The sequence below is a fragment of the Mobula hypostoma genome, chromosome 9 (genome assembly GCF_963921235.1).
Source record: "Mobula hypostoma chromosome 9, sMobHyp1.1, whole genome shotgun sequence".
NCBI classification, from domain to species: Eukaryota; Metazoa; Chordata; class Chondrichthyes; order Myliobatiformes; family Myliobatidae; genus Mobula; species Mobula hypostoma.
Genome location: NC_086105.1, coordinates 95,735,568 through 95,752,793, shown reverse-complemented (window position 1 = coordinate 95,752,793; position 17,226 = coordinate 95,735,568). Strand labels below are relative to the sequence as shown.

Below are 17,226 nucleotides of genomic sequence, written 5' to 3'. Positions count from 1 at the left end.
CAGATTTTTCAGCTTCCTAAGCGCCTTCTCCCTAGTAATGGCAACTGCATTCACTTCTGTCTCAAGTTTCTGGGATACTGCTGATGTCTACAAAAATGAAGACTGATGCAAAATACTTAAGTTTGCCTGCCATTTCTTTGTCCCCCGTTACTACCTTTCTAGAGTCATTTTCCCGTGGTCCAATATCCATTCTCACCACTCTTTTACTCTACTTATCTGAAAAAGCTTTTGGTATTACCTTCATAGTTCATCTTTTCACTCTTTATTGCTTTTTAGTTACCTTCTGTCGGTTTTTAAAAGCTTCCCAATCCTCTAGTTTACCACTAATGTTTGCTTATATTATATGCCCTCTTTTGCTTTTATGCTGTCTTTGACTTCCCTTTTCAGCCACAGATGCCTCATCCTCCCTTTCATATACTATTTATTTGTGCATCGCGGTTCTGCTGTCAGCCCTGCTAGTGTCCCCTTCCAACTATCCCCTAGACATTTTACATGCCTTCTCTGAATTAATGGAGCTTTACGTACTATACCTAGTTTACACTGTGCTGAAAGGCAAATGAAGCAGCTTTCTCTATTAATTAATTTACCAGTACTCTCTGCTTACCTTACATAAATATATCGGGTCAATTAACCAAAATATTAAAGAATAAGTGGTAGTCACAGATTTATGCTCCAATATACTGTAAGTAAGTGACCTGCAGTTTGAAGAAAATTGTGTCACTTAAAAAAAATGTACAGCCATCTTCACCTGTACATAATATTGCTTCGGTAATATGCTATTGTTAATTCACCACAATGAACAGTTATAGGTCCTGTCTGATGGCTAATATTGCAGTGTGTGTCCAAGTATGGCAATTATTGATCATCTTATTTTAAGCAAAGCAAAATTGAATGATAACTATAAAGTTATAATGAGGCAGTTCTTGGAAAGTCCAGGGTTCTTGAGGACCCTGACCGTTGATCTAGCGTTAAAGAATTCAGTGACACCTAATTATGGAAATATACCTTTGAACCCATGGTGTTTTATTACTTTACCTATTTCATGGAAGACTAAAAGTCTTGAAACAATGATTTCCTGATTTCCTCTTGTCTCTTTCTCCCTTGTTCTATCATCATATTTATCAGGTCATGATTTGAACAAGTAATTGTGCTCTGGCCTTTGTTGATTAACATTTTCGGTTCACCTCAACAGCAAGAAAATGAATCTCAAGGTGATATATGATAACGTATACGTACTTAGATGGTAAAATTAGAGTATAGGACATAGAACATTACAGCACGGTACAGGCCCTTCAGCCCACAATGTTGTGCCAACCTTTTAACCTACTCTAAAATCAAACAAAACCTTTATTTCTACATAACCCTCCATTTTTCTATCATCCGTGTGACTATCTAAGAGTTCCTTAAATGCCTCTAATGTATCTGCCCCTACCACCATTCTTGGCAGGGTGTTCCATGCACCCACCACTCTCTGTGTAAAGAACGTTATGCCCCCTTGTATTAGCCATTTTCACCCTGGGAAAAAATCTCTGACTATCCACTTTTATTTGTGTCTCTTATCATTTTGTACACCTCTATGAAGTCACCTCTCATCCTCCTTCGCTCCAAAGAGAAAAGCACTAGCTCACTCAAGCTATCTTCATAAGACATGTCCTCTAGTCCAGGCAGCATCCTGGTAAATCTCCTCTGCATCCTCTCTAAAGCTTCCTCATCCTTCCAATAATGAGAGGACCAAAACTGAACACAATATTCCAACTGTGGTCTAACCAGGGTTTTATAGAGCTGCAGCATTACCTCACGGCTCTTGAATTCAATTCTCCAACTAATGAAAGCCAACACACCATACACTTTGTTAACAACCTATCTATTTGTGCAGCAACTTTGAGGGATTGAGGGATCTATGGACATGGACTCCAAGATTCCCTTTATTCAGCCACACTGCTAAGAATCCTGCCATTTACCCTATATTCTGCCTTCATATTCGAGTTTCCAAAATGAATCACTTTGCACTTTCCTGGGTTGAACTCAATTGGCCACTTCTCAGCCCAGCTCTGCATCCTGTCAGTGTCCCATTGGAACCTACAATGACCCTTCACACTATCCACTACTCCACCAATTTTTTGTGCCATATGTAAACTTACTAACTCACCTTTCCATTTCCTCATACAAAGTCATTTATAAAAACCACAAAGAGCAGGGGGTCCCAGAACAGAAGCCTGCAGAACACCACTGGTCACCAACCTCCGGGAAGAATACTCTCCATCTACTACCACCCTCTTCCTTTTAAGGGCAAGCCAATTCTGTAACCACACAGCCAAGCTCCTCTGAATCTTTGCTTCCTGACTCTAAATGAATCTACCATGGGGAACCTTATCAAGCACCTTACTAAAATCCATATACACCATACCCACTGCTCTTCCTTCATCAATGTGTTTTGTCACATCCACAAAGAATTCATAAAGGTTCATGAGGGATACCTTGCCCCTCACAAAGCCAGGCTGACTATTCCTGACATACCCTTCTCTAAGTACTCATAAATCTTGTCTCTAAGAATCCTTCCCAATAATTTGCCCACCACTGAGGTAAGACTCATTGTCTATAATTCCCAGGATTATCCCTAATCTCTTTCTTGAACAAAGCAATTTTTCAAAGGAAACTTTACTTTGAACTTTGAGCATTTGAACTTTCAGCTCAGTTAGTGAGATGATCTCTTTTAACAGCACAACTGAGAAAGAACATTGGTATTCCACCTCTTTATTGTCTGATTGTAAATATTTGATGCTATTTCCCAATTCATTATTTTCAAGCATTATATTCCAAATTATCAAATATGAAGAGCTCCTTTTGCAATAAAGGTAAAAGACTCAGTGGAATAAGGTATCCTGGAGCTAGTGACAAGTCAGTCTTTGGGAAGTGAATGCACTTTGTTTAATTTCATTGGGATTAGAGAGAAAAAAATCATAGAAGTCATAGAACACTCTCACCACCCTCTCAATGAGGAACTACCCTCTCATGTTCCCCTTAAACATTTCACCTTCCACCCTTACTCACAACCTCTAGTTGTAGTCTCAACCAACCTCAGTGGGAAAAAAAGCTGCTTGCACTTACCTGCTCTCTACCCCTCATAATTTTGTATACAAGATCACAAGACAAAGGAGCAGAAGTAAGCCATTTGGCCCATCGAGTCTGCTCCGCAGCTCCCCATTGAGCTAAACTATTCACCCATCTAGTTCCAATTTCCGGCTTTTTCCCTTGATACCCTGACTAACTAGATACCTGTCAATCTCCTCCTTAAACACCCTCAATGATCGGGCCTCCACAGCTGTATGTGGCAACGAATTCCACAAATCCACGACCCTCTGGCTAAAAAAATTTCTCCTCATCTCTGTTTTAACTGTGTACCCTCTAATTCTAAGACTATGGCCTCTTGTCCTGGACTCGCCCACCAAGGGAAACAACCTTTCCACATCTACTCTGTCCAACCCTTTCAACATTCGAAATGTTTCTATGAGATCCCCTCTCATTCTTCTATACTCTAATGAATACAATCCAAGAGCCGACAAACGCTCCTCATATGTTAGCCCTTGCATTCCAGGAATCATCCTTGTAAACCTTCTCTGAACTCTCTCCAACATCAGTACGTCCTTTCTAAGATAAGGGGCCCAAAACTGCACACAGTATTCCAAATGCGGTCTCACTAATGCCCCATAGAGCCTCATCAACACCTCCTTACTCTTATACACTATTCCTCTTGAAATGAATGCCAACATAGCATTTGCTTTCCTTACCGCCGATCCAACTTGGTGGTTAACCTTTAGGGTATCCTGCACGAGGACCCCCAAGTCCCTTTGCACTTCTGATTTTTGAATTTACTCCCCATCTAAATAATAATCTGCCCGATTATTTCTTCTTCCGAAATGTACAACTGTACATTTGTCAACATTGTATCTCATCTGCCATTTCTTTGCCCACTCTCCTAAACTGACTAAGTCTCTCTGCAACCTTTCCGTTTCTTCAACATTTCCTGCTCCTCCACCTATCTTGGTGTCATCCGCAAACTTAGCCACAAAACCATTTAATCCATAATCCAGATCGTCGATACACATTGTAAAAAGAAGTGGCCCCAACACCGACCCCTGCGGAACACCTCTATTAAATATCCCTCACTCTTCTACATTCCAGGGAATAAAGTCCTAACCTATTCAGGTGAGGGCCTCCATCAGTCAAAGTTGACCATGGATATTGCATCCTAGCTAATTAGATATTAAAACCTGGGCAGTATGATATGGAGAGAAGGCTGTTGCCCATGTAGTAAGCTCCCTACTCCGTGCATCTGATGAACCCAAAGGAACATTAGAGACTGATACAGTTTGGTACCAGCAGTGTCACAGGAGTTGCCAGTCAGCATTGAACTCAATGTAGGACTGCCTTAGAGACTCCAGCTCTGGATTTTTCCATTGAGGTTTACTCCCGAAGCCTTCTCCATGAGTGGGTATAGCTGCAAGGCAGAGGAGGTTTGAGATCAGAATTTTCCTTCTCCTAGATGAGTTGCCAACCACGGCTAGTGAGTCCCATCTGCCCAAAGCAGTTGGTTTTAAGGCACCGGTAACCAGTCTTCGCCTCTTCTTCTTTTAGTAGAAATGGTTCCGCCAGGCTTAGTAGCTAAACCACACATGAAGGCCAGGAACTGAACTTGGTTGTCAGAGGCTATTTGAGGCACATTCCTCAAATAGGTAGTGGGAGCTTGTCCTCATTATCACCCCCGGCTATAACAACCTTAAGGAACCTATTCAACCTTACCCTATAACATAGGTCCTCAAGTCCCAGCAACATCCTTGTAAATTTTTTCTGCACTCTTTCAATTTTATTTACATCTTTCCGTAGGTAGGTGACCAAGATTGCTCACAGTACTCCACATTAGGCTTCATCAATGCATTATAGAATTTCAACATAACATCCCAATTCCTGCACTCAATACATTGATTTATGAAAGCTAATATGTCAGAAGCTTTCTTTACAATACTATCTACCTGTGACACCACTTTCAAGGAATTATGGATCTGAAATCCCAGATCCTTTTGTTCTGCTGCACACCTCAGTGCCCATGTAAGACCTACCCTGGTTGGTCCTCCCAAGTGCAACACGTTACACTTGTCAACATTAAACTCCATCTGCCATTTTCCAGCTAATATTTCTAGCTGGTTCATATCCCCCTGCAAGCTTTGATAGACTTCCTTGCTATCCACTACACCCTGTTCTTGGTATCATCTGCAAATTTGCTGATCCAGTTAACCACATTATCATCCACATCATTGATATTGATGACAAACAACAATGAACCTAGCACCAATCCCTGCGGCACTCCACTAGTCACAGGCCTCCAGTCAGAGAGGCAACCATCTATAAGCACTCTCTGGCTTCTCCTACAAAGCCAAAGTCTAATCGAATTTACTACCTCATCTTGAATGCCAAGTGACAGAACCTTCTTGACCAACCTCTCGTGTGGGACCTTGTCAAAAATCTTCCTGAAGTCCATGTAGACAACATCCACTGCCTTGCCTTCATCAATTTTCCTGGTAACTTCCTTGAAAAACTCAAAAAGATTGTTTAAATACCATGCACAAAGCCATGTTGACTATCCCTATTAGTCCCTGACTACCCAAATATATCCGGTTCCTTAGAATACCCTCCAGTAACTTTCCCACTACTGATGTCAGGCTCACCGGCCTATAATTTCCTGGCTTACTCTTAGAGTCTTTCTTAAACAATGGAATAAGATTAGTTATCCTCCAATTCTATGGCACCTCACCCTAAGGATTCTGTGCTAGGGCCCCTGCAATTTCTACAGTAGCTTCCCACAGGGTCCAAGGGAACACCTTGTCAGGCCCTGGGGATTTGTCCATCCTTATTTGCCTCAGGACAAAAAACACCTCCTCCTCTGTAATTTGTATCAGGGGCATGACCTCACTGCTGCATTTCCTCATATCTATTGACTCTGAGTTCAATTCCCAAGCAAATACAGATGCAAAAAAATCCACTTAACATCTCCTACATCTCTTTCGGCTCCACGAATAGATTACCACTTGGATCTTTCAGAGGACCAGTTTGTCCCTTGCACTCCTTTTATTTTTAATATATCTGTAGAACCCCTTAGGATTCTCTGTCTGAGCAACATTATGTCTTCTTTTAGCTCTCCTGATTTCCTACTTAAGTGTTCTCTTGCATTTTGTTATACTCCTCAAGTTCCTGCCTGACTATACTTGCTATGCAACTCCTTTTTCTTAACCAGAGCTTCAATGTCTCTTGAAAGCCAAAGTTCCATAAACCTGTTATCCTTGCCTTTTATTCTGACAGGAACATAGTCCCCATCTTCAGCAATTTTTCCTTCGACACCTCCCACTTTCGCCGGACTTGAGGGGTAGCCATGGGCAACTACATGGGAAGTAGCTATGCCTGCCTCTTCTTTGGCTATGTAGAACAGTCCATGGTCCAAGCCTTCCCCGGTAATGCTCCCCAACTCTTCCTCCACTACATTAATGACTGCATTGGTGCTGCTTTATGCATCTTTGCTGACCTCGTCAATTTCATCAACTTTGCCTCTAACTTCCACCCTGTCCTTAAATTCATTTGGTCCATTTCGGACACCTTTCTCAATCTCTCTGCCTCCATCTCTGGAGACAAACTGTTGACCGCCATCTTTTATAAACCTACCAATTCCCACAGTTATCTTGACTATACCTCTTCTCACCCTGTCTCCACCTTATCTCCTGCAAAAATGCTATTCCCTTTTCTCAGTTCCTTCATTTCTGCCACATCTGCTTCCAGGATGCAGCTTTCCTTTCCAGATCATCAGAGATGTCCTTCTTCTTCAAAGGACGGGGCTTCCCTTCCTCCGCTATAGATGCTAGATCACATGCATCTCCTCCATTTTCTGAACATCCATTGTGTGTGTTGCTTTGGATTTCCAGCATCTGCAGACTTCCTGCAGAATATCTTGTGTATACAAATTCTGTACTCTCAAAATCTCTCTTTTGAAGGACTTCCATTCACCAAGTACACCTTTGCTAGAAAACAATGTATCGCAATCCACACTTGCCATATCCTTTCTGATACCATCAAAATTGGCCTTTTTTCCAACTTAGATTCTCAACCCAAGGACCAGACCAATCCTTTTCCATAAATACCTTGAAACTAATGGCATTATGATCACTAGATGCAAGGTGTTTTCCTACACAAATGTCTGTCACTTGCCCTGCCTCATTCCCTAGTAGGAGATCCAGTTTTGTACTCTCTCTTGTTGGGACTTCTGTGTACTGATTAAGGAAACTTTACTTAACATATTTGACAAACTCTTTCCCATCCAGCCCTTTTATAGTATGGGAGTCCCAGTCAATATGTGTCAAGTTAAAATCATCTCCTATCACAACACAGATGCTGCTTGGCCTGCTGCGTTCACCAGCAACTTTGATGTGTGTTGCTCCTATCACAACCCTATGTTTCTTGCAACAGTCTGGGTTCTCTTAACAAATTTGCTCCTCTAAATCTCGCAGACTGTCAGGTGGTCTATAATATAATCCCATTAACATGGTCATACTTTTCTTATTCCTCAGTTCCACCCATAAAGCCTCACTAGATGAGCTTTCCAATCTGTCCCAATTGAGTATTGCCGTGACATTTTCCCTGACCTGCGATGTCACCCCCTCCCCCTTTAATCCCTCCTGTTCTATCATGTCTAAAACAACAGGACCCCAGGACAGTGAGCTGCCAGTCCTGCCGCTCCTACCAGCCTAGATTGGAATTAGATGGACATGGATTTGTATTCTGATTTACTTTACTTTTTCTTTGAATTCTGACAATAATTGTCAATAATGTTTTACAGTATGCTGCCAGTACAGTGACTCTCCCAGAAACCTTGCTGTTTATATCTACACTTGATGGGAACCTGCATGCTGTTAGCAAACGGACTGGGGAGATCAAATGGACCTTAAAAGAAGGTGAAGCGGCTAATTAATTATGAACTTTTTTCCTGGTCCTTATTGCTTTCTGAGTCTATGATCCCATATTATCCCAGGGTGAAATAGCTTAGTGGGATAATGTCAGCCTTATTCTTACGCAATGTTGGGGTTGGTCTTAATTCACAGTTAATTTCATTCATTATAAATAATGTTCTTTGTCATAATTATACTTTTCCATATTGGGTTTAGCTATGTTTTTGTCCAGTATAAAGGGAAATGATATCATCAATCCGGAAATGGCAGCTGGAATTTCTGGAACATGTATTAAGGGAAGCGAAGCTTGAACCTCCAGCTGTGATGGGAAATACTGATGGAAGAAAAAGTCACAGTCGACTGACTTTCATGAGTTGCATCAAGGGATGGACAGGCAAAAGTTTTGAAGAGCTTATTAGAACTTCTCAGATTAAAGACAGATGTAAGACCATGATCACCCACATCATACAACATGGCACATGATGAAGATGATGATGTTAAGGGAACAAATTAAGTATTATAAAACAATATGGTATGGACATAGAAGTGGCTTTCTGTTTAGAAGCACTACTATTGTTTAGAATGCACCCTATAAGCCTTGCAACATAAAACAATAGATGTTTAGTGAAAATCTTTCACTACTCACAAGCATCTTTGATCATCCATTAGCTTCTGCAAAAATTCAGAAATCAAAAAAGCTGATGTTAAGGAAATTGCTGTTGCTTTTGTAAAGGTTCTTATTTACCAATTTTCTTGCTGGCTGAAAATAAACATCTGCTCCGAAACCGAGAATCTTGTGATCTTTAGTTACAGAATTTATTTTTTTTTAAAAAGAAACACGCAGGTGCAATGGCCCTCTCTGTAGTGAGCAAACATGGACTTTCATGTCCAAATAATATCATGCTTATTGAGTCTGATTTGGTCTTTGTGCAGAAAGTGGAAAGTAAATAGCAGTTAAGTCTCTCAAAATTATGCAAATTAGAGACTGAGTAAAATCAGATAGTATGCTTTGGACGAGGACTGGCATGAGGCAACCTGATAGATGTCAGGAACATCATGACAAAGGAAACCTCGTAAATCTACCCTCTGCCCTTGTCATGAAAAGTCTGAAAGGAGCAAATGGTAATATTAAATAGACTTAATTAGGTTGATGTGATTATATAATCTCTGTTTACAGGACCAACATTCAATCATCAAGTTTAGGACCAGCATGATGGTTTCTCTCTTCAGTGATCTGCCCCACTCCTTAAATTAACTGGATATTGAATAATATTTGAATATTTAGAATCCTAAAACTTTAATGTATGTCTTCTTGTAGGCAATCTTACAGTGTAAAATGTTTGGGAAGTGAGTTGTATATCCTATCAAATCTCCAATGCAACTCACCCAACAGATTTAAAGAAAAATCTCAATTTGTTTGGATAGATATAAGATAGTTCGAAGTCCTATTCCAATCTAAACCTGATGGCATGAAGTAATAGAAATAATCCTGAGTTTGTATTTAATATTGTTACAGAGTCAGTATTTAGTACTATTTTATACTTGATGTACTATTTTGGGATCTGTGATTAATACTGCTCTTTCCCCAAATAGAAATGAATCTCATTTATAATTTATATTTCAGATCCAATCATTCAGGTTCCAGTCTACCTGGCCAAGTAAGTCACTGTTGAAAATTAATATCCTATAGATGGGAAATGTTTCAGTCTACAAACAAATTTAAGGTCTGTTGCCTCACTCAAACTTCGCACAATCAAAAGCGGGTAATGTTGAACCACAGAATACATTTTAAAATAAAAATTCCTATTTGCAAGAAAGCGTCCAGTCAAGTATTTCAAACATGTATATCAGCCAGCCTCAGGACAATATGACAGTATTCTGTTCAAGGTTTATTAATGACCTTCCCACCTGCCAATTTAGGTACCATTTCATAAAAGAAACTTCCTCAGCCTGTTTCTTCCTGCCCAGTGTTTCTTCAAAAGCCTTATGTTGGATTTCTAATTTCAGGTTCAGTTGTCTGACTGGACTCAGTATAATGTTTGTTCAGTTTCTGGTGCTCTGCTTGTTCAGTGAAATTATTGTGAAGTTTTGGGGCCATTGTGCATGCTGGCTTTTTCTATGTGATGAATGTGCATAGTTTTTCCCAGTCTAAAATTAGCCAGCCTTTGCCCTTTTGTATTGGTTTTAGCCCTTATCTGAAAAATACTAGATTGTTCCGATATTGATATATGGAGTTTCCCTTCATTTTGTGGCTGAAGCATTCATTTTATGAATGAAGTGAATATGTTCATTTCATCACAGTGTTTTCTGTCCCCTGTTTATGATATTAATTTACAGTTAAATGAGCTTCTAGTTGCAGGACCAAAACTTCACCCGCCAGTCTTGCTTCCTCCCTCACCCACCCACTGTGAAGCAGCACATCCTTCAGCTGAACTTCTGTGTGTAACCATCTATTGTAGTGCTAGTGTTATTTTGACAAGTCATCTAATCTTCATGCCATCAAGTCACCACTGCTTGCTAATATGGTTTCTCAAAATAAGCACACAACACCAGAGACTTTTTATTTCTGGTTTATGTACCCTTTTGTGACCGTGAATGAAGTCACTGGAGAGACACTGAAACTGGTGGATATAGAAGTCTTTATTCCGGAAAACAAGCAGCAGGCATCATACTCGAGACATTCTTGAAAGAAGAGGCCTGCCTGACAGTAGGACTATTTTATAGTTCCTTTGAATTACATGTAAACTTCAAACACCTCCATATTCACACCCACATTCCAGACAACCAAAATGAATGTTAATCGCCACGGACTTTGGACTGCATTCAGGAATATGCAAGCATCTCAAGTCAAATGGAGTGTTTCTTTGTTTTCAGTCGACCCTAGTCTGCAGCTCCACAAACACCATTGTTCTACCAAACTCAATCTACAATACATATTCAGGTCTGACAACTGGGTGCTGTTGAAATTAATATTTGCTATATACCACAACTCCAGTATAGGCCCTAACATACCCAGTTTCTGAACAATTGTTTGCAATACTACCAAAGAACACTCAGACCATAGATGTTATAGCACTGTTTAGTTAAGATGATATAAAAATATTTGCATGACGTGCAGATTGGTAGTTCTTTTGAAGATGTTAAGCATCTTTGAGATGATTCATATCTGTTATTTGAAGCCAAATTAATTGCAGTTATTTTTTGTTTACCAGTTTGTGCTACTTATTTAAACTCTTCACTGATACATAGTGACAACTTGATTCCAGTTTTACACAAAACTTGTTTTGTTCTGATTGTAGACCAGCATTTCTTCCAGATCCAACTGATGGAAGTCTCTATGTCATGGGAGGGGCAGCTAAAGAGGGGCTAATGGTAAGTTGTAAGATATTTTAATGAACCTTGATCATAGATTTTACTCCTGAGGGTATTATTCAGCTACAGTGGGTATTAACTCCTCTGATGTTTGCATCATATCCATCATATCCACAAGCTTATTTTTTAACATCTTCCAAAGTATGTAGGAAAAGCTAAAACTTTTTTATAATTACTAGTTGTTATACTGTAATAGTACAGACACAAAATGGTCCAGTTTTTACTTCCAGCTTGATACATTATATAAAATAGAACAATAAAAACTCTTAAGTGAAGAGGCCACTTGTTCCATTAAGTCAGCTCCCTGCACCCTAGACCTACCTTTCTTAGTAATGAAATGACAGAATGCTAAAGCATGGAAAGACTTCTGACCCATGCTCTGTGGCATCAACCAGCTGGTACCACCCCATTGTCTCTTTACCGTAAGCCATAGTAAGTTCCTTCCTTTCAGTTACACAATTAAATCAATGACCCTTATATCTAACCACTAGTTGCAAAAAGAAAATCCTAGTGTCATTTTTGGTTGCAGCACCTTTTTGTGCAACCACAGGAGATGGTACATCTGTCCTTTTACCTTTCCCCTTTTCATGATCCAGGGATCCAAACAACTTTTTCCAAGTGAGGCAGCAATTCACTTGCACATCGTTCAAACTAATGTATTATATTCAGTGTTCACAATGTGGTCTCCTCTACAGTGGAGAATCCAAACGCAGATTGTGCACCCACAATCAGCTTGCAAGAGAGACTCATAGCACCCTGTTGCCTATCACTTTAATTCTCCATCGCATTGCCCATCAAACCTGTCAGCCCGTGATCTCCTATGATATTTTAACAAATATTCAATATAAGCTTGAAAATAGTGTCTTGTCTTTCATCTGAGCATATTACAACCTTATATACTTTATATTGAATTCTACAACTTCAGCTAACTCATTTGCCCTGTCTGTATGAGAACTGACCATTTCTGCTGTAAACCATTCATCTGATTTTGGTTCTGTTTTCACTCCCTTTTAGCACATTCTGACCTGGATACGTCCTCCACCTCTGCATTTGTCCTCCACCTCTGCATTTTTCACATTTTTTTACATTCATTTGTTTGTACTCTCACTCTCTTATCTGCTCTCACTTATAATTTTGTTCACTTTTTTTTGTTTTGGTAATGGCTTCATTAACCCATTGACCAGATGACCTCTGCAACTCCATCAACACTTCCCATTGCCACAGGAATGCAGTCAGCGTAATCAAGGACCCCTCACTCTCATTCTCTTTTTTACCCCTCCCATTGGGCAGAAGAGACATAATCTTGAGAACATGTACCACCAGGATCAAAGACAGCTTCAATTGCACTGTTACAATAGACTCTTGAACAGACTGCTTTTACGTTGAAAATGAAATTGATCTCTCAGTCTACCTCATCATGACCCTTGCACTTTATTTTCTATCTGCACTGCACTTTCTTTGTAATTTTAACACTGTATTCTGAATTCTATTTTTTTCCCTTTTGTAGTACCTCAGTGTATTTGTGTATGGAATGACCTGTCAGGATAGTATGCAAAGAAAAACTTTACTGCATCACAGTAGATATGACAATAATAAAGTAGTTAACCGATTACCAGGTTATTCTCATGATAGCCCTGATCTCAGCCTATCAAAAATATCAGATAGGTGCATAGTTACTTAATTTAATCCTACGTTGATTTAGACAGCGGTGTTATGTTTTTAGTTTTTCAAAGCTTGTCATTACTCATGCATCTCAGTGTTTAGACAGGACCTCTGTAATTTCCTCACACCTATCCTTCAGCAACCAAGAATACATTTCATCTGGATCAGCTGATTTATCAATTTGAAATGGAGCTAACCATGTCCTCACTTTATCAACTTTATTGCTCAACCAAAATTTCATCTATATCTTCCTATGCTGAAATTCCAGCAAGTATCTTCCTTTCTAAACGCTGATGTAAACTGTTCCAGCCATGTCCTTATCTCCATAAATCAATTCCTGTTTGGTCTTCAATTGCCAGTATCCTGTTCACATGCAAATAATATCTTTGGAATCTGCAACATTTGCTGCTCATCTTTTCTCATGCTGTCTCTTCGGCTTCTTAAGTCCTTTATAATTCCCTCTGAGCTTTCTGTAATCAACCTGTGTTAACAAAGTCATTATACTTTTTATTCTAAAGCTTATGAAATTACGATCAGTTGGCTTGGCTCATTATTCAAAACCAAATGCAGAAATGCTGCCTTCCCTGATCGGCTGGAAATGATCAGCTTTCCCTTAGCACACAACTGTCTGTTTATCATTAATCCCTATGTTTTTAATTTGCTTATCTCACAAAGAATGTACCCACTTGTGGTTTTAATGCACCAATTGCTTAAAGAAGGATTTTGTACATATACTGTATTACATATTTTTTTAAATATTCAAAAACAAACATGTTCGATATTCAACCTCAGCTAGGTTCCTATGTGAAATCTATAATCACAACCATCTGTGCACCACAGGAACAATCATATTTTGTCCTTTACTTTTTGCTGCATAATTTTACTTCAAATCTTATATCTAACCAAATACTTCTCAGTTTCAAATGTTACTATATTTTAACACTTCAGTTTCCATCAGTCTTTCTATGATTTTTTCATTTGATACAGAGCACCAGAACTTGTATAGTAAGGTATTCCTTCAGTTTATTTTAAGTTCAGTAAAGTGTACAAATATTTTCTTGTTTTTCTTAGACAAAGGTAAAAGGTTCATAAGGTTAGAAGTAACTTCTCACCATGGATAAAGAACAATAAACAGTAATGATAATAGGGCAGGGAGAGAATATCTCTCATTAGCAGGACCATGGGGCACAAATTTACAGTTCTGGGTTAAGAGAGAAGCCAGCAGATGCCTTTTTTACTCAGTAAAAATAACTCAGAGCCGACAGCCTGCATGGGTAGTGGAAACAAATCAGAACCTTCATATGGCACTTGAGAGAGAGAAAAAAAATTACAGTACAGTGGTGAGAGATCAGGAGAATTGATTAATATTGTTCCACCAGAAGAAGACTCTAAAGATCTCCTGGCCTTATCAGTTCTGTGGTCCTATATGGGTTTTTCAAAATGACAAATTACTAATGGGTTATCTCAGAGATCATTATTGGGCCCTTTGCACTCAGAATTATATAATTTGAGAAGAGAGTTTGCTGGTGATCCAAAGTCAAGGAAGATGTGAAAAGTTTGTATCATTAGTGAGTTAAATGTGTGTACAAAAAGTTGGCTGGTAGACTATGTGAGATTTGGTAGAAAGAACTCCAAAAGCAATTTTTAAACTGAGAAGCTAATAAAACATTGGCATACAGAGATGTCATTTTGTCTTAGTTGGTGAGCAAGAAAACATGCAGGCACAATAGCACTTAGTAAGGCAAAATTTTTACTGGCATTTGTTGTAAGGAAAATGAAGTACAAAACCGAGGGAACTTGCCAGAGTATGATACTTTGGAAAGAGGAGTTACCATTATCAAAACTGAGAGACGATCTTATGAAATAAACACATTTCTGAGAGCGATTGGCATGGTAGATGTTGAGAGTCAGTTTCTTCCAACTGGAAACTATGCAGTATAATCCCAGGATGAAGGACCAAGCATCGATACTGATATGAATATACTTCTTCAAGCAAAATGTTGTGATTCATCAGAACACTTGGAGAACAGGGATGCTCAGTTAGTGAAGCAATCATATTCAAGTCTGCACTCTGTAAATTTTTAGACACCAAAGGAATTATGGACTATGGGAATTGAGCGTAAAAAGGCATAGAACTAGCTCAATGCCCTCTGGGAGTGAGATTAAGAAAACCAGAATGCCTAAGGCTTAGTGATTATACTGCAGCTCAAGGAGTATTTGTCATGTTAGATCACCAGGTTTTCTGAATTCATTTTGACACTCGAATAGATTATTCTGCATGGGGAATCTAATGTTTACCCAGGCTGTGAAATGTATATAGACCATAAGACCTAGGAGCAGAACTAGACCATTCAGCCCATCGAGTCTGCTCCACTATTTAATCATGACTGGTTTATTTTTCTTTTCAGCCCCATTCTCCTGCCCTCTTCCCAAAACCTTGGACTCCCTTACTAATTAATTACATATCAACCTGCACTTTAAATATACCCAATGACTTGACCTCTACACCCGTCTGCTGCAATGAATTTCACAGATTCACCACCTTCTGGCTAAAGAAATTCCTCCTTATCCCTGTTCTAAAGGGACATTCTTATATTTGTCTAGCCATCGTTCAGATTAGCACTGTTGTAGGTGGTTAGATACTGGAACATCCAGAACGGAAACCGATTGCATTTATAATTCCTACTACGAGGTGAGAATTAGGCAGCACTGGGGAGCACAGAATGACCAACACTGAGGTCATGAGTGGGAATAAATCATGAGCAGCAGAGAACATTGTTATTTGTAATCTGATATTTAGAACATTGTTATGTGTAGGATATGCACACAATATACCTGTTGATAGCCACTTGTAGGAAGTCATTGAATTGGTCCCAGAAATCATGGAATAGGAAGGAAGAGCCAGTATTTAAGTCCAAATTCAAAAGGATTGATGAAAGATAGGCAGAGCTACTGAGAAGGGGCAAGACGGCAACCTTCTGAGGGTTTTAAAAATCTACAGGCAGCCTAATTATAATAGCTATTACCTAATTATACTTACCTACCTGACCTCACTGTTGAATGCCAAATACTGTTGTTTGTTATTTCAGAAACTCCCTTTCACCATCCCTGAGCTGGTTCATTCCTCTCCTTGTCGGAGCTCTGATGGAATACTGTACACAGGTAAAGATTTCTTGTTCAATATCTTAGCATTTCTTTGTTTGGTCAGGGTCAATCATGGATATTGCAACCTGTCTGCACGATGTCCAAGCCAGTATGTGAGCTGGGGCAGTACGATATGGAGAGGAAGCTATTGCCCATGCAGCAGGCTCCCCCTCTCTACACAGCTGATAAATCCAAAGGAATGACATTCACTGATACAATTTGGCAACAGCAGCATTGCAGGAGATGCCAGTTAATGTTGAACTCAACATTGGACTGCCTCAGAGACTCCAGTTCCGGGTTTAATCCCAAAGCTTTCCCCATGAGTGGCTATAGCCACAAGGCAGGAGAGATTCAGAGTTTTCCTTCTAAGTGAGCTGCCAACCACAGCAGATGCACCGTCTGCCTGAAGCAACTAATTTTAAGGTGTCAGTAACCCCCTCCCTTTACTGCTTCTCCTGTCAGTAGAAATTGTTCCACCAGGCTTAATAGTTAAGCCATTCTTGAAGGCCGGGAGCTGGAATTGGTTGTCAGAAGCTATTTGAGATACACGACATTGGGAGCATTTAATTGGTAGAGGGAGCTTATCCCCACTACCTTCCCCAGCTACAAGAACTGTAAGGAACCTCTTTGGTTATATAAAAACAATTTTATACATGTCCCGATCCCCTTGTGATGAAGGTTTACCAGGATACACATCATATCATCTTCTAATGTAGAGATACTGTAAGTGTTGCTGATTTTAGTCATGCTGCTGCTTTATGAATACCACAAGTAAACAATGTGTTAATGGTGGTGAACTGAATCAGAAGGTAATGTAAGTATATGGGTCAAGCACTATATGAGTGCATATCAGCATATAAGAGAAAATCAGCATATAGGAGGAAAATTGAAAATCTGACTGAGTGGTGCCACAACAACAAACTCTTACTCAAAGTCAGCAAGACCAAGGAGCTGACTATTGACTTCAGGAGAAGGAAACCAGAGATCCATGAGCCAGTCCTTGTTAGTGGATCAGAGGGCCAACAACTTTAAATTCCTTGGTGTTATTATTTCAGAGGAC

At 39.6% G+C, this 17,226-nt stretch overlaps 1 protein-coding gene across 1 annotated transcript in view; it reads left to right on the top strand.

Annotated features, from left to right (window-relative positions):
* Positions 1 to 17,226, top strand: part of LOC134351874 (serine/threonine-protein kinase/endoribonuclease IRE1-like) — a 71,319-nt gene that overhangs the window by 23,731 nt on the left and 30,362 nt on the right. The window contains exons 2-5 of the mRNA XM_063058715.1: positions 7,880 to 7,994; positions 9,613 to 9,646; positions 11,288 to 11,360; positions 16,112 to 16,184. Coding sequence (XP_062914785.1) covers positions 7,880 to 7,994; positions 9,613 to 9,646; positions 11,288 to 11,360; positions 16,112 to 16,184 — 295 coding nt within the window. The remainder of the gene's footprint in view (positions 1 to 7,879; positions 7,995 to 9,612; positions 9,647 to 11,287; positions 11,361 to 16,111; positions 16,185 to 17,226) is intronic.